General features: G+C 38.6%; 1 protein-coding gene across 3 annotated transcripts; it reads left to right on the top strand.

The window, feature by feature from the left end:
* Positions 1-1,320: 1,320 nt before the first annotated feature.
* dgkab (diacylglycerol kinase, alpha b) lies at positions 1,321-20,469 on the top strand. Of its 3 annotated transcripts, none has more exons than XM_044178249.1 (24): positions 1,321-2,284; positions 2,982-3,063; positions 9,237-9,313; positions 9,771-9,915; positions 10,336-10,410; positions 10,574-10,623; positions 11,504-11,578; positions 11,841-11,957; positions 12,109-12,253; positions 12,481-12,569; positions 14,091-14,201; positions 14,293-14,391; positions 14,512-14,562; positions 15,486-15,559; positions 15,662-15,736; positions 15,836-15,921; positions 16,002-16,091; positions 16,198-16,358; positions 16,547-16,611; positions 16,711-16,801; positions 16,918-17,098; positions 17,291-17,411; positions 17,688-17,748; positions 18,713-20,469. In XM_044178249.1, exons 2-24 carry the CDS (start codon positions 2,991-2,993, stop codon positions 18,791-18,793), a joined length of 2,193 nt encoding a protein of 730 aa, XP_044034184.1. In that variant the 5' UTR covers positions 1,321-2,284; positions 2,982-2,990; the 3' UTR covers positions 18,794-20,469. The 3 variants fall into 3 exon arrangements, with proteins under 3 accessions (XP_044034184.1, XP_044034179.1, XP_044034189.1); XM_044178244.1 differs by having other exon boundaries at positions 1,323-2,141; XM_044178254.1 differs by having other exon boundaries at positions 1,331-2,141; positions 12,136-12,253.
* Positions 20,470-22,087: the final 1,618 nt, after the last annotated feature.

A 22,087-nucleotide genomic window follows, 5' to 3' on the forward strand; every position in this document is an offset into this window, starting at 1 on the left:
ACGTGTGGTTTTTGAACATTACTTATATTTCTCATTTTGTAAGGAACAGCAATAGAATAATGTGCACTGTGTTCAATATAGAGGCCTACTGCAAAACCTTTCTGGCCAAAATAAACAGTATAAAGAATAAATATATTAAGTTGTCTAGTAAAAGACATTTGGTGCTAGTTTTATTGATTGAAAAACTGAACTGCTGGGGTACCTCAAGGGTCCATTTTAGGACATCTGTTGTTCAGTATCTATATCAATGATTTGTCAATCATTGTACACAGATGACACGGTCATATATGTCCATTCTGAATCAAACCAGCAAGCGGCTTTACAACTCACAAGAGCTATGGAAGAAATAGCTAAATGGCTATTTCACTCATGTCTGTCTTTAAATGTGTCCAAGACTGTTGCTATGGTTTTCTCAATTAAAAAAGTCAACACTCCTAATCCTGAGATCTTAGTGAAAGGAGAAGTTGTCAACCGTCTTAAGTATTTAGGCTTGATTATCGATTCTAACTTAAATTACATACAAAGAATATCAAAAGGGAAAATCAAACATAGTTTAATACATTTCAAATTTATTTGTAATTACTTAAATACAGGTGCAGCTATGATGTACATTACATAAAGACCTCCTGGTCACAGGCCTGCACAACAACAATACAACCACTATATAAACTGTTTAAACAAGCTCTTAAAGCACTGGGGAAAAAACAAACTCATGTTTTTATTAAGGTCTGATAATGCTTCTCTGAATGTACACGCACTGGTCTGTCCAACAGGTGTATTTATTAGTGTTATGTGCATTTTTATATTGTCATATGTGCATTGTATACACACCCAGGGACAACAGATGTAAATTAGCATTCTGCTATATCTGCTGCAATACATTTATTGTACACTGTCCCTGTTTTAAATAAGCCAATAAATGAATATGCACAGTGGCAAATACATCATTTTATATATACCACAATGCATTGCAAATATATTATCATATGAATATATATAAAATTTTTGTCCATTGCATAAGGGATGAGTGGTCTATTTAGCTACTCACTGGCCCTGCATCTTTGTTTGACCCCTTCCTTCTGCTCTTTGTCCTCATTGCTTTCAAATACGCTCTAATGTTTCTTTATGTTAATCCCCCCCCCCTTTCCCTGCCCTCATATATATATATATATATATATATATATATATATATATATATATATATATATATATATATACATAAATCTTTCACTCTGTTGTCATATACATAATTCTGTATTATTGTTGTCATTGGTAAGTTTCTCTTTGTGTTTTTTTGTGTTTTTTACTTTATATTTTAATGTTCTTTTGTACAGCACTTTGATCAGCTTAAGCTCTGTTTAAATGTGCTCTAGAAATGAAATAAACTTTACTTACTATTATTTTGCTCTTATAGTTGGAGGCAGGTATTTGGAGCATTCAACACATCATCCGTTCACTTGCCTTTCTGCTTATTGAACCTGTAATTACTTAACAGCAGACAGGTACCTACGGTGTCACTGACTCACCAGAAAACCTTTGACCTGCCGAGCGGTCCTCCACTTTCAGTTTGTGGGATTTTATCTTGAGTGCATAACTCACTGCCTCAGCACATCTTATCTATTTTTGACTCTGCGTTATGGACCTCAGCCTCCCTTATGAAACAGTTTGATTCTAGGCTACAGTATGTGCCTCTCTAAGCTTATTCAGGTTCAGTCTTTCAACATCATGCATGTGAGTTTTCAGGGCCAATTTATGTAATATTTCACTCATTTATATCTGCTCATTCACCCTGTTAACGCTGGAGACCAGAGAGCCTGAACCTCATTCTGATTTTTCAGGCTTAAAGCCGCAGTATTTAGGAAATGTGTTGACTTGTTGGGAGGGTACAATAAATCAAACAAGTGCGCGCGCCTGTTTGCGTTTGTGTGTGTGCGTACACGCGCGGGGCGGTGCCACTAACTGTAATTATGTCGCTAAAAGCTCCTCCTCCGCCCATTCTTAATCCCCCTATATCCGCTAATACCGCGACAGACTTTTACCCACAAGCACCAGCTGCCGTCAGCCAACAAAACAAAGTTCCGTGTTGTGGAGCTCCGTGTTCGGGACAGCTTGCCTCTGCTGAAGTGTGAGGAGGGAGAAAGGTAAGGAGCCTTGAGAGCTCAGTCCTCTTCCTGTGTGGACGACTGAACACCTGTGCAGCATTTAGAGAGCAGAGTGCCTGTCACTCAGCCAGACACCCTGGCTTCAGATTATAATCCTGTTTGATGGATGCCCCTTTTAAAAGGTTGGTCTGATTCCTGATTTTTTTTTCGCTGGTTGTACAATACGTTGCTGATTAAGATGATGGGATATTACAATAAGTGTTTTGTGTGTGTGTGTGTGTGTGTGTGTGTGATAGGAGACTTATAGGAGTCTATAAGGAGAATATAACAGCACACAGTTACCAGCACAAGCAGTATATCTACAGGCTGGAGCTAAATTCATTTTCTTTTTATTTTCTGCTGCTGACAGTTAATTGTCCATCATTGGAGGCTAAAACTCTGCAACCTGTTATGTTATTATTTATAGCGGGCAGACCCCTCATCTTGTCAGATCGTGTTCAAACCTTTCACTAATTTCCATGTTTCTAAAGGTGTGAACTAATATTTGCTATGATAACATTTCCCTAACTCATTGAATGTGGTACAATAGGTCTAATTTTCACCAGTGATTCCTCAGAAGGGAAGGCCCTCTAAATATCTGACACCAGACACTGTGGTTAATCAGTGTCTACAATGAGGGGAGTGTTTTATTTACTACTGTTATGTGCAATCCAAGGCATGTAGGCAAAACAGTTCATGTGAGTCACTGCCAAAACAGCGGCTGACCTACGCCCTATAATAACCAAAGACTACCTTCTTGTTTCTGCAACCTCTCTCGAGGTTAGCACTTCATCCCGGGGTTGTTCTCCCCCCGTCATTGTTTTCTCTTTGCTCATTCAGCTGATCGCCATGGCCTCGTCTGACGATACAGAAGGGTCTCTGACTCCTGTGGATTTTATCCAGCTGCAGCATTACATGGAATGTAAGTTTCACCTCCTTACTTAAAGGAGCAGTGTGTAAGATTTAGTGGCATCTAGCGGTGAGGTTGCAGATTGCAACCAACTGAAGGCGCTTCCCTCACCCCTCCCCTTCCCAGTGTGTAGGAGAATCTACGGAGGCCTTCACGTGCCATTAGCCACTTCCAATGATGTAATCTACGACAGCATCGAGTCTTCCGTCAAGTGATGAGGTTCCTTTAGACAGAGCAATTTAAAAATTGTATTTAGTTATTTAGTCTATAAAACTATAGGTCATAACTTACATGCAAGATAGCGAATAGTATTGACACTTGTTCTACATTGTGTTAGCGTTTTATTGCTAACACTAGCTAGCTGCTTTGCATGCTAATACAAGCTAACATTAGTGAAGTAATGCTAAAAGGCTATCGTATTCCAGGCGTTTATTCAGATAGCAAGACAAAGGCAGCAAGATACATATTTTTTTCTCCGTTTGCAGATTGAAAGACTGGATAGACCACCCGGTAATGTTTGGAGGTTAGAGGGAGAGGGAGAGGGGGAGGAGGAGGGTGGAGAGGCAGAGTGTGGTGGAGCAGTTAGGAGTGACTTCAAGATCGAAAAGTGGCTGATGGTATGCCGCGCGTGGTCCACCGGCACATACCGTTTCCTAACGGCAGATGCCGCTTGAAAGTGAGGCCACTGACAGACTGACACACCCAATCAAATCAAAACAAGTTAATGTAAATTTCTTCTGCCTTTATTGACAATGTATATGTATATATATGCTGCTGGACCAGGATGATAGCAACCGGTTACTCATTTAAAGTATTTATGGTGAATAGTAAATATTATTCCATACTTGCGCGACGTGGAGTTTTATATCATGTAATGTGTGATCGCATTCTACTAATACATTAAACATGCCAAAAATAATACAAGTATTATTTGGTTAGTTGGCTCTAAATTATAATATACAGTGGTGTGAAAAAGTGTTTGCCCCCTTCCAGATTTCTTATTTTTTTGCATGTTTGTCACACTTAAATGTTTCAGATCATCAAACAAATTTAAATATTAGTCAAAGATAACACAAGTAAACACAAAATGCAGTTTTTAAATGAAGGTTGTTATTTAGGGAAAACTAAATCCAAATCTACATGGCCCTGTGTGAAATAGTTATTGCCCCACCTGTTAAAACATAAATTAACTGTGGTTTATCACACCTGAGTTAAATTTCTCTAGCCACACCCAGGCCTGATTACTGCCAGACCTGTTCTCAATCAAGAAATCACTTAAATGGGACCTTCCCGACAAAGTGAAGTAGACCAAAAGATCTTCAAAAGCTAGACATCATGTCGAGATCCAAAGAAATTCTGGAACAACTGAGAAAGAAAGTAATTGAGATCTATCAGTCTGGAAAAGGTTATAAAGACATTTCTAAAGCTTTGGGACTCCACAGTGAGAGCCATTATCCACAAATGGTGAAAACATGGAACAGTGGTGAACCTTCCCAGGAGTGGCCGGCCGACCAAAATTACCCCATGAGCGCAGCAACGACTCATCCGAGAGGTCACAAAAGACCCCATAACAACATCCAAAGAACTGCAGGCCTCACTTGCCTCAGTTAAGGTCAGTGTTCATGACTCCACCATAAGAAAGAGACTGGGCAAAAATGGCCTGCATGGCAGAGTTCCAAGACGAAAACCACTACTGAGCAAAAAGAACATTAAGGCTCGTCTCTTTTTTGCCAGAAAACATCTTGATGATCCCCCAAGACTTTTGGGAAAATACTGTGTGGACTGACGAGTTGACTAACAGTTGAACTTTTCGGAAGGTGTGTGTCTCATTACATCTGGAGTAAAAGTAACACCGCATTTCAGAAAAAGAACATCATACCAACAGTAAAATATGGTGGTGGTAGTGTGATGGTCTGGGGCTGTTTTGCTGCTTCAGGACCTGGAAGACTTGCTGTGATAAATGGAACCATGAATTCTGCCGTCCTGAAGGAGAAGGTCCGGCCATCAGTTCGTGAATTCAAGCTGAAGCGAACTTGGGTTCTGCAGCAGGACAATGATCCAAAACACACCAGCAAGTCCACCTCTGAATGGCTGAAGAAGAACAAAATGAAGACTTTGGAGTGGCCTAGTCAAAGTCCTGACCTGAATCCTATTGAGATGCTGTGGCATGACCTTAAAAAGACAGTTCATGCTCGAAAACCCTCCAATGTGGCTGAATTACAACAATTCTGTACAACAAGATGAGTGGGCCAAAAGTCCTCTACAGCGCTGTAAAAGACTCATTGGAAGTTATCGCAAACGCTTGATTGCAGTTGTTGCTGCTAAGGGTGGCCCAACCAGTTAGTTGGTTTAGGGGGCAATCACTATTTCACACAAGGCCATGTAGGTTTGGTTTTTGTTTTCCCTTAATAATAACAACCTTCATTTAAAAACTGCATTTTGTGTTTACTTGTGTCATCTTTGACTAATATTTAAATTTGTTTGATCTGAAACATTTAAGTGTGACAAACATGCAAAAAAAAAAAGAAATCAGGAAGGAGACAAACACTTTTTCACACCACTGTAATTATAATAAATAACATATCTATTGTCAGCCTAGCCACTATAGCCAGTCTGACTTGCCGTTAGGAAACGGTATGTGCCGGTGGAACAAGAGCGGCATACATACCACTGGTGGCATAACATCAGCCACTTTTTGATCTCGGCGCTACTGGCAGTCAGGGCCAGACGAGAGAGAAGTATTTAAAGCCAAAAGGGTCATAATTCTTCTCAATTTCCCCACCACCAGTTGTTTAATAATATTAGAATGGCGCTTATTAAACACCTGGTGGCGGGGAAATTGAGAAGAATTATGACCCTTTTGGCTTTCGATATAGACGAGCTACCAGAGCGGCGGCTTCTAGAGAAGGAGAGGACAGAGTGAAAGCGCTCCAAAGGGCATCAAACCAAATGCTATTTATTCATCCCATTTTATTTTATTTATTATTATACTTGTTTATTATACTTGTTTATTATACTGGTCTTCAAAATTGTTTTCATATTTATATAGTTTATCTACAAATATTACATTTTGTTTATATATTCATAATCTATTGTTTATATTTGTTCCATTGAAGTGTGAATTCAAAGTAAACAAATAAATAAAAGATTATCATCAGATGTACGTGCTGTATTTATTGCATACATGCAACATACATGTAAACATGTACTTATACAATAAGTATGACAGTACTTCCCTGCAGTGCCAGTACATTTTCATTACCACTTCAGGTTATAGTAATGTATATTTTCATTGCAGGGGACAGCTGTTCTCTACAAGTTTGAACCCCAAATTTACTAAAAAACAACACAATAATGACACTTGTAATATAAATACCTTGTAATTTACAGAAACATTGTTGGCCATCCTTTTCAATCTTGAGAACAAAACAAGAAATGCTGGTGCACAATCATAAACTTGCAGCTGTTAGTATACAAACCATAGACTGTATATATAGATGGACGATGCATCTCCACTTCCTCCCATAGACGTATAAAGAGAACTAGCTTAACATTAGTATTAGCATTAGTAATCTAAAATTACTTTAAAGTAATTTCATATATCCTTGCCGTACCCAAAGCTAATATTAGAGCTAGTCAACTAACCAAATAATACTTGTATTATTTTTGGCATATTTAATGTATTGGTAGAATGCAATCACAAATTACATGATATAAAACTCCACGTCGTGGGCATACGTATGGCATATTATTTATTATTCACCATAAATACTTTGAATGAGTATCCGGGCATAAGCCGTGTTCTACTGGCATACTATATATATACACACGTATATATATTGTCAGTAAAGACAGAAAAAATATACTGTACATTTATGGCAGAACTTGTTTTGATTTGATTTGGTGTGACAGTCAAGCGGCACGTGCCGTTAGCAAACGGTATGTGCCGGTGGAACACAAGCAGCATGCCACTCTAGGGACCGGCATGTGCCGCTGAACCACTAGTGGCATACCATCAGCCACTTTTCGATCTCGGTGCTTCTGTAAAAATGTGGGTTCTCAAACTTCTCACAACAAAAAATGGTTAGCTAGCGACCACTTTTTCCTAGGCTACTTTCTTCTTCTTTGTTTTCCAACCGGTGCTATTGCTCTATCACTGTCAAGATGCAACTTCAACTTAAAAACACATAAGGCCCTCTATAGATCTTTTAGAGCAAGTGGCCCTCCGTTCTGGGCTACTGTAGAAAACATGGTGGTGCAACATGGCGGCCTCCATAGAAGGGAACCCGCTCCCATATAGATACAAAGGACTTATTCTAAGGTAATGAAAACACAACGATTCTTATTTTCGGGTGATTATACACTAACGAAAACAAACTTATGCATATTATATTCAAGTTCTGCCAAAAGATCTCTCTAAATATTACACACTGGACCTTTTTAACATAATTTCAACAGTTATTAATATTACTGGCATGTCGATACTGCATTTAAAACATAAAGAGACCAGCTGAAGAGGTGGTCGTTGTTGTGGAGTGAGGGAATGCAAGAAAACAATCTCTCTTTTGGGAAATCAATAGAGTTGAAATATTTATTACTGTATACAAATGCCTTTATATCCACTTATGACTGAATATGTGTATATAAAGAATAAGGATTTGCAGTAGTGGAATGAAGTACATTAACTCAAGAACTGTACTGTGTTTCCATTTTATGCTAATTTATACTTCTGCCCCACTACATTTCGGAGGGTATTGTACTTTTCACTCCACTACATTTATCTCACAGCTGCTAGTTACTTTGTTGATTAAGATTTTAAATACAAAACATATAATCAGCTTATAAAATGTGACACATTGTTACAGATTAAACCACCATTTAATTAAAATGTGTTTCAGCTAGACCAACTGCATCAGGAGAATGTGAGTCCACATTAATGCATCACTAACAATAGTTAAATAATTTACTGTAATATATATAGAGGTCTTTTACTTTTTAAACTTAAAGTATATTTTACTAAGATTTTGAATGCAGGACGTTTCCTTGTAATAGTATTTTTACACAAATTTGGAAGTTGTGATAAAGTCAACACACAATGGTTGGATCACTGACTTATGAAGGTAGAGGAAAAAACAAAGACAAGAATAGAGTTGAGGGGAGTGTAACTACAGTCGAAGACTAAAAGATCATGCACTTAAATCAATTAGAATCAGAATACTCTTTCAGTCTTATTGTTTCAGTTTATATGTCCAGCACAGGAGAGTAAAATACTGAAACATCTGTTCATTTTACTCCTGTGTGCTAAATATATAGAAACTGAACGATTAGATTTTTAATTGATCTGAGTTTGCAAACTTTTCTTATCCCTGATGGATCAGTGACTTACTTTAATGTGTTTCCAGTTACTTTCAAACTTGAGAATCTCTCCCTGGGGAGATCGATCTCTTTTCACAAAAAGTGAAAGCAGCAGTAAGCACTAAGCACCAGACATCAGCATCGTAAAATAAATGACTGAGGAGGTTCCTCATATTCACTCGCCATCAACACAAAAAAACACTCCACAGTGTTTCTCTGGAGGATCATTCAGTATCAACACAAACAACAACTCCAAAATGTAAGTGCATGCTTACCGGGTTTAGAGCTGATTTTGATAGACCTGTTGACAGGAAATAAAAAGTGGTACGGGGCTAAAAATATTCTTCCATACACTCAGAGGCTTTGAAAGAAATGAAATGAGTGTGTAGGCTTTTAGTATCTGGGCGGGGGGTGGGGGGTGGGATAATGGATGAAGGGATAATTACACCCGCTCCTCTCTGGACCCGAGAAAGGCACTGCTGTGTGTTGTTGTTGTGTATGCTTACTGCAGGGCCCAGATTTAATGTGGGATACACACAGTACGCACATGTCCACAATGAGGGATGATCTCACATTTCTTTCCTGTTTTAGCACTCAGAAACCATGTAATTAATGTCTGGGACAAATGGCAAATAGACAAAGAGCAAAACTGGTTACAAAGCTTCTCTGTTCTCACTTTTACTCTTTTTTCATCAGTCGTGTTCGGAACAGACAGATGGCACAGTTCATATAAAAAAATGTTAACTGCATTAGATTTTATTATTTTCTTTGATCTTCTTTTCATTTGTTAATTCACTAACTTTTTGACCTCTCCATTGTTCTCTTTGCAGATAGCAGTTTGAGAGTGAAAGATGTGATTAAGGAGTTTCACCCTGGGGGTCGTCTGGCCCAGCACAGCTTTGGAGAGGTGAGTTTTCTGGCCAATGATACATCTGGTAACACTTTATTTTGCAGGGTAGTGATTTCCCATTTCTTTTAATTCTTCTACATTTTGTAGGAAGGTTCCCGAAAAGAACAATTTAACTTGGTATTAATTATAGAGAAAAGAGGAATTTCCTCAAAAGAAAATCTTCTGTGAAACCCAAGTTTATATTAATTTATTATTAATTTAATATTGGAAATATTCTACATATATGTTGAATTTATGCTAGACTGTAGATAAATTTCCCATTTTTGCACTTTCAGTTATGCTAGCAGTGAACCAATTGAACATTGTCTCTTTTTTCCTCTAATTAGTTCCAAATTACATAGTTTTTTCTAGGAAATTATTCAGAAATTACAGTCTTGGTAAAATAAAGTAATGGTAATAGTAATGTTAACACATTATTGAGTCTCCTTACAATGAGTTTGATTTCTTCCCACAGTGCGTCGATGCAGTGGGCTTCTGTCTCTTTCTCAAGACCTACCTAGAAGTGGATGACTTCCCTGCAGATTTCTGCCAGCGTCTTTTTCGCTATTTTCAACATGTAGAGCAGGATGGGTCCTCGAAGAGCCCTCAGTGCAAAGGAGGTAAACTGTTTTGAAATTCCCATCTTATTTTACGTAACAGCGTGGAGTAGGTGTTTAGAGGAAAGGCACTCAGCTCTACAGCAATGGCTCTGATTGTGGTTGTGAATACACCACAGAACCTCCTAAAAATAATCAAAGAAAGAATGTGACAAAAAGTATTTCCTGTTGGACACTTTGTCCTGTTTGTTTGTCTGTGTCTTTATCTTGTAGTTCTGCGTCATAGGAATGAGGCCGTGGGCGTAGCTTTGGAGATTAGTGCACCCGTGTCAATAACTAACCTATGATAAAATATTTGCTTTTATACTGCAGTTCTACATGTTCATCTGGAACTAAAATAAAAATCATGCTGTTTTAGACAGCAGTAATGTGCTAAAGATTTCCAGTTTGGTCAAATGGGTCTGTACATTTCTTTATTTTCAGGTGGGGTCTTTCTTCGTGACGTGTCCTGTTACTTCTCAGTGCTGGAGGAAGGACAGCCCCGAGAGAAGCTTGAATGTTGGTTTCGTCTAGCTTTTGGAACATTTTGTGACATGTTTGTTATAGTGCAACTGCATTTAATGTACATTCACCACTGATAAATGATTAAGATGATTTGGAAGGTGTGGGAAAGTGAAAAAAACAACGGTTGGATCACTGACTGACTTTGTTTTGTTTCTAGTTACTTTCAAACTTTACGATAAAGACGTCAACGGACTCCTGGACAGCTCTGTAAGTTACTCAAAATCACTGACAAGTTTCTCCCACTGCTCTGATTATGATGTATGTCTATATTAACAAAATATTTGGGATATTTTTGTACTCACAATGGTTGACACATGTACATTTATTGTTAGTTATGCAAAATGTAAAAAAAAAAGTCCAATTTACTGTTTTGTTGCATGTTTTGTCACATGGTTCTCTTCAGAATATTTTGGTCATTAATGTACAGAAAATTAAGATCAGTGTCTAAAATGTCAAATTATTGGGGGTTGTCAAAAAGTTGCAAATTATTCTCTCAATCTGTACTGTAAAGTTTATTTGTGAATTGAAATGTTGAAAGGTGAAGGAGCAGCACAGAAAATACCTCCATCCATATCTTGCTGGTGCCATAGCTGGTAGCATGGATACAGTATAACATGAGCGCCACCCCCACAAATTTGTCTGAACTATAAATAAAGGCAAATTAATACATTTAACCTCTACAGTCCTGCTGCTCCGCTGCATATTTGAAAAGCCTTATTTAAGTCTTTACAGTCCAACAATCATAAACCAGTCCATTTGCAACATAAAAGTCCTTATTTATATACAAACGAAAGAAAATAAAAACAGTTCTTAATCACTTAATCAAGTTAAAGATAAAATCAGTTTTAATTGGCAGATAGTTTCAGAAACGGTCCTCACATTTTTAAACTTATTTTGAAATGTTTTCAGTAACTTACATGATTTTTAGTTTTGTGAAGTTGTATATCTACTTATATTGAGTCGCTGATTTTGGATGTACAGCACACGGCAAAATTGTCATAGGTTACAGTATTTTGCACATTGATTAAGATGTATATGGTTACACCCTAATCTACTGTGAATGTAAACCCTGTCATCTCTTCATCAGGAGGTGGATCGTATAATCAACCAGATGATGCGAGCTGCTGATTACCTGGGCTGGGACGTGACTGAACTCAGACCAGTATGAGTCTCTTTCTGATGTCTTTTTTTCATTTTTAAGATTATATGATTTTTAATTCTGTCATGAAATAATTGTGTCTTTCAGAAAAAAGTCTATGTGAGGGGTGTGATTACTTAATATTTTTGACAAGTAGGAGGGGTAAAGCAGGCGTTTGTTTTACATCGGACAGAGAGCTTAATTACAGCAGCTGAGAGATGTAAAAGGAAGTTTACTGCACAGGCGTTAGATGATATATAACGAGCAGATCTTTGTGATACGACAGGTGCTCAAAGACATGATGACAGCGATTGATGTGGATGACAGTGGGACTGTCACTCTGGAGGAATGGGTGAAGGGAGGCATGAACAACGTGCCTTTACTTGTTCTGCTTGGATTGAAGGTGACAGAACAAACATTTGACTCCACATGCAACACTTGAACATCCCTACAACATCCTCTGTTTTGTTAATGCTGCTAGGAATAAATCAACTCTAAATGGTACAGCAAGGACAGAGCACAACTTCTTGTGCTCTGTTTTTTTCTTTATTCAGTTCTTTTTGTCTTCCCCTCACCCACAGATGACAGAGAGGGACGGGCAGCATATTTGGAGGATGAAGCACTTTAACAAGCCGACCTACTGTAGTGTGTGTCAGAGCATGCTGCTTGGCCTCGGGAAGCAGGGACTCTGCTGCACCTGTAAGAGCTCACAGCAGGGGGCAGCCATGCACCTCACACACAGTACAAATGAGGTGGAGGAGTCACACCTTTTCTAGTTCACTTGTGCTGTCTGTTATTTATCAGTGTCACTGCAGTTTCTTATGAATAAGAATACATATATTTTGCTATAGAATGATATAAGTTTTAGTGGAGAAAGCTTTCTCTTGAACCGAGTCACCTCTGTAATAGTTGTTTTTCTTCTTCAGGTTGCAAGTACACCGTCCACAGTCAGTGTGCCAACAAGAATCCCGAACCCTGTGCTCGTACCTTTGTCAAATCTAAAAAGGAGATTGATGTGAGGAGTACAACAACCCCACTTCATTTCCAGTTCCTTACATTTGTTTGGTTCTATTTCTGTTTTTCAAACTTTGAGTTACATTTACAGGAGCATTTGTTAAAGGATAGGACTGACGATATTCAGTATTTTTGTTATTGTCAACAAATCCCATGAAAACCAACCAACCAACCAACCAAAACCAACAATGCATTAGTCCGTCTCTCAATACTTTCCGACTTCCCTTCTCTGTCTGCAGCAGCCAGCCCCAAGCCCATTTGTTTGTACCGAAGAAGTTAATCTTTCAAAACAAGTCACAAATATATAGTCTCATTTTTAAAAAGGCTCAGTAATTTCCTAAAACACAGACGTTTTTAGCAAACATCACTCAAAAAGGAGTAAATAGTGCATTTGTCAGGGACTATTTTCAGCTGCAGATTAACACACATTTGGTGCTCTAGTGAGTATTTCCGGCAGCAGGACAGTGTGTGTGGAATGGACTCAAAATAAACTACAGTGCTTGTGTTCATTGTAATGAAGGAACATGTCACCCAGTGCATTAGTGTGGCTCAATAATGTGTTTTGATCGTTTGACAATGGAGCTCTGTGGCACAGAGTAATGAGTTTTCAGGCTGTTGATATACAGACAATACGTGTTAGTGATCAATTCATGTTGGTTTTGGTCTTTTCATGAGATTTGTTGACAATAAGACAAATATATGAGTATGAGCAGACTTATCATACACTTTTTGTCCCATGTAAACCAAATCTGTGGAAAAAGCCAGTAAGTGGAGTTTAGCATATTTGTCATGTGAATAAATCAGTTCTCTTTTTACTGACCAAAAACCAAATGGCAGCAACATTAAACACATTAACAACAGGCAACATTACAGTGCATTAGTCAGTAATAAGTGCAACCCATCAGTGTTTTTTAAGTGCGGATTATAGCCAACACAGTCTGCTCTGCACATCTGCTCTGCACAATGTCCTAATTTTGCACAAGCGTGGACTATGATCTGTTCACTGTCTTTTTCTGGTGTAGCGTCACAGCCACAACTCACTGTTTCACGCTATCTGTAATGGATCACAACAGTGAACTGGCCATATTTCCTCAGCCGCTTTGGGAGGTTTGAGGTGCTAGTGTGCTTTAGGATGTTTGACCTGGTGATGCACGTCTGCCTGCCAGTGGTTATCCAAATAGTCATAAATCTGAAGCTGTCTATAATTTCCACAGCTGCTCCAGGGAGGGTGTGGTATGTGCTGATTCTTTTAAAGTCAACTATTACATAATTTTTTCCTGCAGTCAGTCAGGGCTTGCTTGTTGTTTGGCGCCACTGTAGTGAACATGAACATTGTTCCTGGAGCTGAAATTGGATATCATCTTAAGACTTGTTTAGACAGAATATGTGAAAACAACTCTGGGCAATTTGAAATGGACCAGGAATTAACAGTCTTGGTAAATCTTAATAAAAACAAGATAAGTAATATTAGTGAATTACACCTTTTCTTCAACCTGTCTTTTTCTACTCCTCTGTGCCTCAGGTAGCAGCTCACGACTGGATCAGAGCAGACTGTAACTCCACCAAGTGTCAGGTCTGCCACAAGAAGATCAAAACTTTAGTGGGGAGGCGTTGTGTGTGGTGCCAGGAGATGGTGAGGACTGTTTTTTTTTGTGTGGACATTAATGAATTAATTAGAGAGGATCTCTTTTTTCTATGTTCACTGAATCCTATCTCTTTTTAAGCGTCATGATGAGTGTCTTTTCTCTGGCTTATTGTCCTGTGATTGTGGGCCACTGAGAGATCATATACTGCCTCCATGGGCCATATACGCCGTCTCAAAGGTAAAATGCTTAGCCAAAAAAATGCCAACATTGTAAATTTGGCTTTAGCAGATTTTGATTTTTAGGATTGTTGTTAGTTAATTGTCTGTTTGTTGGTTAATTGTCCTATGCTTCCTGCAGGAGGAGGACACCAGCTTGTTAAATGTCACCCTTGATGGCCACATCCTGCAGGTCTGCTGTTACCAAATCTTCCTACACACTTTTATTCCTTTTCCAACTGTACACCCATGTGTTTTCTCTGTGAGGTCTCTTTCAAGTTGTCTGCTCAAACTACCATCTGCATATTATTGCGTTTGGGAGAATCTCCAGTTTTAGTGATTCGTCATGTTTTTTTTTTTTTTTTTTTTTTTTAAGATTTTCATGTTTAAAAGGAGTCTACCAGTGTCTTTGTAGTCAGTTTGGTTCAGTTCAGTGTGTTGGATCAAGTCAAAATACATCTGTCATGGTTATGTCTGCTTATGCAGGGACAAGCCCACTGATCCTGTATTTAAGTTTAAAGTACCAGACACTCACCTCCTGTAAGCTAGAAAGGTGGCGGTTGGCTGTTACCTCCTTCATAAAGAACAGCAGCTGTCAGGAGTTTAAAATCATGTTGGTTTCAATCTGTCAAGTTTTCATGCCTGAAAAAAAGTACCAAAACTTACAGAGTAATTTTCTCCTGCAGCATAATCCACTTCTCCTTAAAATATGGCTAAATACACTGCCTCTGTTTGTAGCTAGGTTTGGTTAGCTTGGCTTTTGTCACGTATGAACTATTAAGTACATTTTTGAACATTCACTGCCAACATTTTTAAATATTCCTAAAACCTAAAAATATTTGCAGTTACAGTATAATATCATAATGTTTGAATGTTAAAGAAAGCAAACTTTTTTAGTGTGAGACAGGACACAAACCTAGGTCTTTGGTGGTCATGTATAAACCAAGTCTTCTTTATTCGACAGCAGCAGAAGTTTGAATGTCTCAAAGTTATTCTATAAAATATATATAACATCTGTTCCTGACTCACACCATGTATCCTTACATAGCATGTGTGTGTTTTTCAAATGAGTTACATAATCCATCGGATTTCAATCCGTCATGTATTTTTCTTCAGATTGTCCCAATTCCAGACACCCACCCTCTGCTGGTGTTTGTGAACCCAAAAAGTGGGGGAAAGCAGGGTGAACGGTAAGCAGCTCAAAATCTTGATTTTTTTCCCTAGTGTAAAAGTTATCTATTAGTTTTTATGTCATTTTGTCAACATGAATATTTGTCTGATTTTTTCCACAGAGTGCTCAGGAAGTTTCAGTACCTGCTGAACCCACGTCAAGTGTACAACCTGTCCAACGGAGGTCCTGCACCAGGGTACAGTCACCACTATGACACTTACAGTTGGACTACACACTTCGTTAAAGTTTCTTCACATTACTGTTGTCTTTCTACTACTGTTGTCTATTTCTTCAGACTACACTTCTTCCGCAATCTGCGTGAGTACAGGATCTTGGTGTGTGGAGGAGACGGCACCGTTGGGTGGCTCCTGGATGCTATAGGTACTGTAGGTCCTTTTGGGTTTCAGAAAGGTAATTAGGATAATCATCTCTAAGGCAAAATAATGTACCTGTGGTTTCAGACAAAGCAGACCTCCAGGTGCATCCTCCAGTAGCTGTCCTACCTCTGGGCACCGGGAATGACCTGGCTCGCTGTCTACGCTGGGGAGGAGGTAAAACCATCAACACATTAACTCTAAACCATCGCAGAGGTAGTGGCGCTGACATTGTAGCTTTATGTTAGACACCTTTTCTGCTTCTTCTGTAATCCCACAAAAGGCTACGAGGGGTCAGACTTGAGAGAGATCCTGAAGGAGATCGAAGCTAGTGAGTTGATTGTGATGGACCGCTGGAGCATCCAGGTGATACCAGACGACCCCCAAGAGGCAGGAGACCCTGTTCCCTACGAGATCATCAACAACTACTTTTCTATTGGAGTGGTGAGCCACTACCTCAGCAGGGAGGAATAATAACATCACACATGATTGTTGAGTGATTTCTTTAACAAAAAAAAAATCAAACAAACGCAAAAAACATTTATGGTAATTGCTTATTGACATACACAGAAATGTGAATACATTGCCTAAAATATGACTTCAAATGATTTAATTTGTGTCCATGTGAGCAGGATGCCTCTATTGCTCATCGTTTCCACTCCATGAGAGAGAAACACCCCCAGAGGTTCAACAGCAGGTGAGGATTCACACTAACTGCATGAACAAAGTGTTTTCCAATGAAAAGTGTAACAGTTTTTTAGTCAGTAAAGTTCTTGTTGTTCTCTGTTGTTTTAAGAATGAAGAACAAACTTTGGTATTTTGAGTTTGCCACTTCTGAGACCATCTCTGCCTCTTGCAAGAAGCTGAAGGAGTGTCTCATGATTGAGGTTAGAATTTCTAATACAGTCACGTAGCTGCTGTGCCCAAAGTAATCATTTGTAATTCACATAATTGCTAATGTTTTAAGTCTTGCATAAACAACCTGTTGTTTTGCCTCCACCAGTGCTGTGGGAGATCTCTGGACCTGAGCAGCATGTCTCTGGAGGGCATAGCTGTCCTCAACATACCCAGCATGCACGGAGGCTCCAACCTCTGGGGCGAGTCCAAGAAGCCTGATAGTGTGCCAGAGGTGGAGCACAGTGAGGTTATCACTGACCCTGAACTTCTTAAAACAATCTCACAAGGTGAGACTTGGCTGGTTGGATGATTCATTTCTGTACTCTCCTAAATCACCTAATCTTTAGGGTGCAAGTATTGTCAGTAGGCCCTCCCTGCCCTCTTGCATGGTGGCAGATGCCATCAACCTGTTTGTAATACTGATTTAATCTTTTAAAAACTCTTTGAACTTGATCTGTGTGTGTGTCGTCACTCCGCAGATATGAGTGATAAGCGTTTGGAGGTGGTGGGGCTGGAAGGAGCCATAGAGATGGGACAGATCTACACTGGACTAAAGAGCGCCGGGCACAGACTGGCACAGACTTCCCAAATTACCATCAGGTTGTATACTGACACCTGACGATAAAAGACAGCCGCATACAACAACACCACATACTACAGACTCAAAAATAACCACAGAGTGGAATCAAAACAGTATTTACTAGAGTTAAACATACTAAGGTAAAGAAGGTTGTATGTGGTTATTGTTTTTGATTGCATTATCCTCCAGTATCCTCCTCTATGTATTCTGGTGTAAACAGACACACATCTGACACAATGCTCACATACAGTATAAATAGTACAGTATAATTAAATCTCTCTCCTCCCTGTGTGCAGGACACTCAAAGCCCTGCCCATGCAAATCGATGGGGAACCCTGGATGCAGCCTCCATGTACTGTAAGTGTTATTAATCAATCTAATTCAGTGCCAAGAGTCAAGACTCAGACATCACTTCTTAGATTCATTAAAGCCAGAGGTTACAGCGTTGTAGTGTGCAACGTAGTTAAATTTATTCATACATTTATTTTGATTTCTGTAGCAGAGACACGTTAGCACAGATAAAAGCAACATTTCCGTTGGCCTTGCTAATGTGGACAGGGGAAGCTTGAGGATCGATCCACCAGCCTTGTGATTAATATCAAACTACCAACTGAGTCTCTGTCCCCCAGTTACCCACAAGTCATAGTGTCCTTATATTAAAAACGAAATCTGAAATCATAAAAACACACACACACACACACACACGCAAAAACAAAACAGCAGCCAACACAGGTATTTCTTATATTTACTCTACCCTCGATGATAAATATGGGGTAGGCAAAGTATTAGAAACACCTTTCAATGTGACATATTACAAACTGCAGCCTCCAAAATGACCATAGTTCAATCAACACCTCGCTTTAACAGTTTCAATAAATACTGAACATTCATGAGAGGAGGGTTTATTGCAGGACTGTTGTATTAGATTGCATTAGTTTTAGCCAGGTGTACCTAATAAACTGGCAACTGAGTGTTTGGAGCAGTTGCACCCTCTCATAATATCATGCATGTGACGTCATTTAAAGTCAGGTAGGATTCAGTGCTCGGGGCTCAGGGTGGGCATTGGAACTGGGCCACATAGAGCTGAAATAACAGGAAGTAATGTTTCTTCAAAGTAAAAGTACTAATTTTGTTTATTTTTGGATAAAGGGAACAATCTTATAGACTGAATATTTGTTTTACCAGACACTTTGGAAGGAATTGTTTTTTGGGGGTAGCTTATAAATTACACTGAGCTGATCAGATCGATTTAAAGGAATATGAACACAAATAATTCAATTGTTGTTCACCAAAATTGTGTTTTTTAAAAAATTTATTATAGATCCACATAACTCACAAGAACCAAGCTAACATGCTGATGGCAGCGCCAACAAAACCATCCGGCTTCTTTCACCTTAAGTAGACGAACGGTTCCACTGCATCCTCCAGTCTGCTGAGGGTCGCAACAGACCACCTATTTCATTGTGAAACTGATGCAGCATGAGTATTTAAAAGAGTATTTCCATCGCTGAGTGTGTTAACTGTGTGTTACTAAGTATTATTGTGTATGTCTTTTGCACTTTATCCCTGATATAATTTTTAATTATTTCAAAGTACAGACAGCATGCACTAAGGCAGAGACCACAATGACAGACCTCAGTGTGTGCAGTCACTACTCAGTCTGACCGCTGCTATTGTGTGCCAACTTAAATGTAATGCATTCATTTTTTTGTTTTTGTAAATAAAAGAGCAGAGCATGTTGTGTGCCCACAGTATATGGATAAGGAATATAATTGCTTATTTTATGTCGTGTTAGCTTTTTTTTTGTGGTTAATCAAATTTACGGTTGTGTCTTGTTGTGTTAAATCTGTACTTCCTAATGCAGCTGGTGATGAACTGGCTTTGTTCAGCCTTCAGAAGCTCACAGCAGCTCACCTTATTCAACACTATTCTACCTGTCTGTCTTTCACTGTCAGTGTTCATCCAACTGAAAGAAACATATATAATGTATTTATTTCAGTGCTTTTTACTGTTTCTTAAATAGGTTACGCTTAATTGAATGTGACTGAATGTGGTTTCATTGTCAAGATTTGCTCTACAGTTATAACTCAGTCCTGAATGTGCTGGGCAGAGGGGCTTTGATGTAGCTCTCCCAAATTCACCAAGTTTACTATAAAAACAGCTTTCCATTGTATTTAATGCATTAAGGTGTACTTGACAAGAGTGATGTTAGTTTCCTCTGTGTTGTCGTCCTGTAACTTTGCTGACGATGTACTGTACGTCTATGCATCGTCTTTGTAACAAGATTCTCCCATTGATTAGGCTTCTTAAAAACAGCCACAAAATACACAGAAACCTTGGGAAATCTAATGAAATATGACTGATTATGAAATCATGCAAAATATAATATAAATATTTTATGACTTGAGAAATGTTGGAGAAAAATGCTGCGGTTAAGATTTTGTCTCATTGATGTGTATTATGTGTCTTCAACTGTCAGAAGTCAGTCTTGTGTTGACTTTTCAGTGTACTTATATACATGTAACATGCTTGTATGTTCATTTATTATCTTGTCTTAATGTCAGTAGCTGTCATTTGCATTCGTGTCTTGACAATATTGTATACTCAGTTTCAGTGAGGCTCATATAGCATCACATTAACATCATTTATTGAATTGTCCTCAGACTGATTACCTGGTGAATGGGCAGATAAAGGAAATATTGACAATCTGGTGCCCTACCACAAGTTTTTGTTTACAAAGGGATTAACTGGATTTAAGACTTTCTTTCGTCTCTTCGTACTTTACTGTCTGGCCTTTTTATATTTGTGGAGATCTGTATGCTGCAGCTTAGCATGAATCTCTTAAAGGTTTGAAAATCTTAAACTCTTTTAAAGGACAAATGGCAGCATAAGTTTACACAATCATGTAAATTGCAGATTGCATCTCAATAACATGCTGTTTACACTGCTTTTAGCAAAGTATGAAAAACACAAATTTGCCTGTACAAAATATCTACTGTATAAGTATGAAGTTGCTCCCATGCTTACTTGTCATAAAGAATGTTTATCAGCGCTTAACAATGCTTATATTTCAAAGTACTGACTTGTGTACAAGGTTGATTTATATATCATTTTACAACACCTAAATTTAGTTGCAGTTCCCTTTTTTGCTACTCACAAAAACAAAAAAAACAGCATTATATATAAAAATTATATACAGTAGATCAGTGAATAAATAATAAGTCACAGAAATGAAAACTATTTTACATGGTGGAGTGCTGAGTGATAAATTTACAGCCTGAGGGAAGAAGCTGCTCTGTAGTCTGGTGGTACGACAGCAGATACTTCTGTATCTCTTGGGTACTGTCCTTTAGTATCCTTTGGGCTCTGTGGAGGCAACTCACCTCACCGATATCACTGATGCTCGGCAGGTTGGTACCAATGATCTTCTCAGTGGTTTTAATCACCTGCTGCCCAGGGTGCGTGTGTGTGTGTGTGTGCGTGTGTGTGTGTGTGCACTCTTGGAAGAGGTCATCAGACATAATGAAAGAATGAAACAAATACATTTTCACATGGATACACTGCAAATGAAAATCAAAAAATAAGTGGTATAATCTTATATTTGGATTAAAATGTATAATAGGATTATCCAGTGCCAACGAAGCAAGACTGAATTTATTCTGGTAAATGTCACTTGCCGTAATAGTATGTGTGTGCTCTTTTGTCTGTGTATTTATACATGTGTGTGTACCACATGCCAGCATGTGTGTGCGTTCTTGCATGACTGAGTGAAAGATACAGAGAGAGTATGTCCAGTCTAGTCTGTTATTTTATATTCATACTTTGCACAACACAGTGTCGTGCTCTAACCCCTGTAATTAACCGACTCCTGTGCATTCCCATTAGCTGCAGAAAATATCTCCACTGCTTCTCACCCTTAATGATGCTTCTCACTTTCTTCATACGAAAGATCCCCAGAGAGGGTTCAAATGTTGGTGTGTGTTGGTTTTTCTGGTTGTTACAGAGAAGGTTACGACATAAGGGGTATTGGGTGATGCTTAAATTGATGCTGACAAATGGACACCTGCAGCTGTGGCTGTGACATCCATAGTGCAAATTGCCTGCTGATGACATCATGATGTGAAATGGTTTGTGATTTCACATCTTGTGAATTCAAAGTGTAAACTTTGTAATTGTCAATTTTTTTTTTGTTTGTGGGTCAGAATAGAGATCTTTGTTCCCAGTGGGCTGAGCATTAATTATGTTGAAAGACAGAAATGAGATGCGGTCTGCCTGGATTGAAGGGACTCCTGTATGGAGGGGATTTTCTCTTGTGATAGTCGTCTATTGTGAAATTTGCGCAACATAATTGAAGTGTTCATTCATAACCATTCAAACAGTGATATCCTACCATGTCTTATTAAGTCCAGTGTTACTAATTGTTAATTGCTTAAAGTGGCCCACATGCAATAATCTCTAAATTTGGAGTATTCCTAATGCATTTTAGAAGTCAAGACACGACTCAAAAGTCATAAAGTATCCACATCAATCAATCACTTTATTTGTCTCCACAGGGCAATTGGTAGTGCAGCAGTAATACAGAAACACAGAATAAAAAAGTACTTAAACACATCATTGCAAAGTAATAACGGATATATACAAGGTAAAACAATGCAAAAAATATTGAGGTTCAAAGGTCTTTCTTGACCTTAGAAAC

The sequence above is a fragment of the Siniperca chuatsi genome, linkage group LG2 (assembly GCF_020085105.1).
Source record: "Siniperca chuatsi isolate FFG_IHB_CAS linkage group LG2, ASM2008510v1, whole genome shotgun sequence".
In the NCBI taxonomy this organism is placed as follows: domain Eukaryota; kingdom Metazoa; phylum Chordata; class Actinopteri; order Centrarchiformes; family Sinipercidae; genus Siniperca; species Siniperca chuatsi.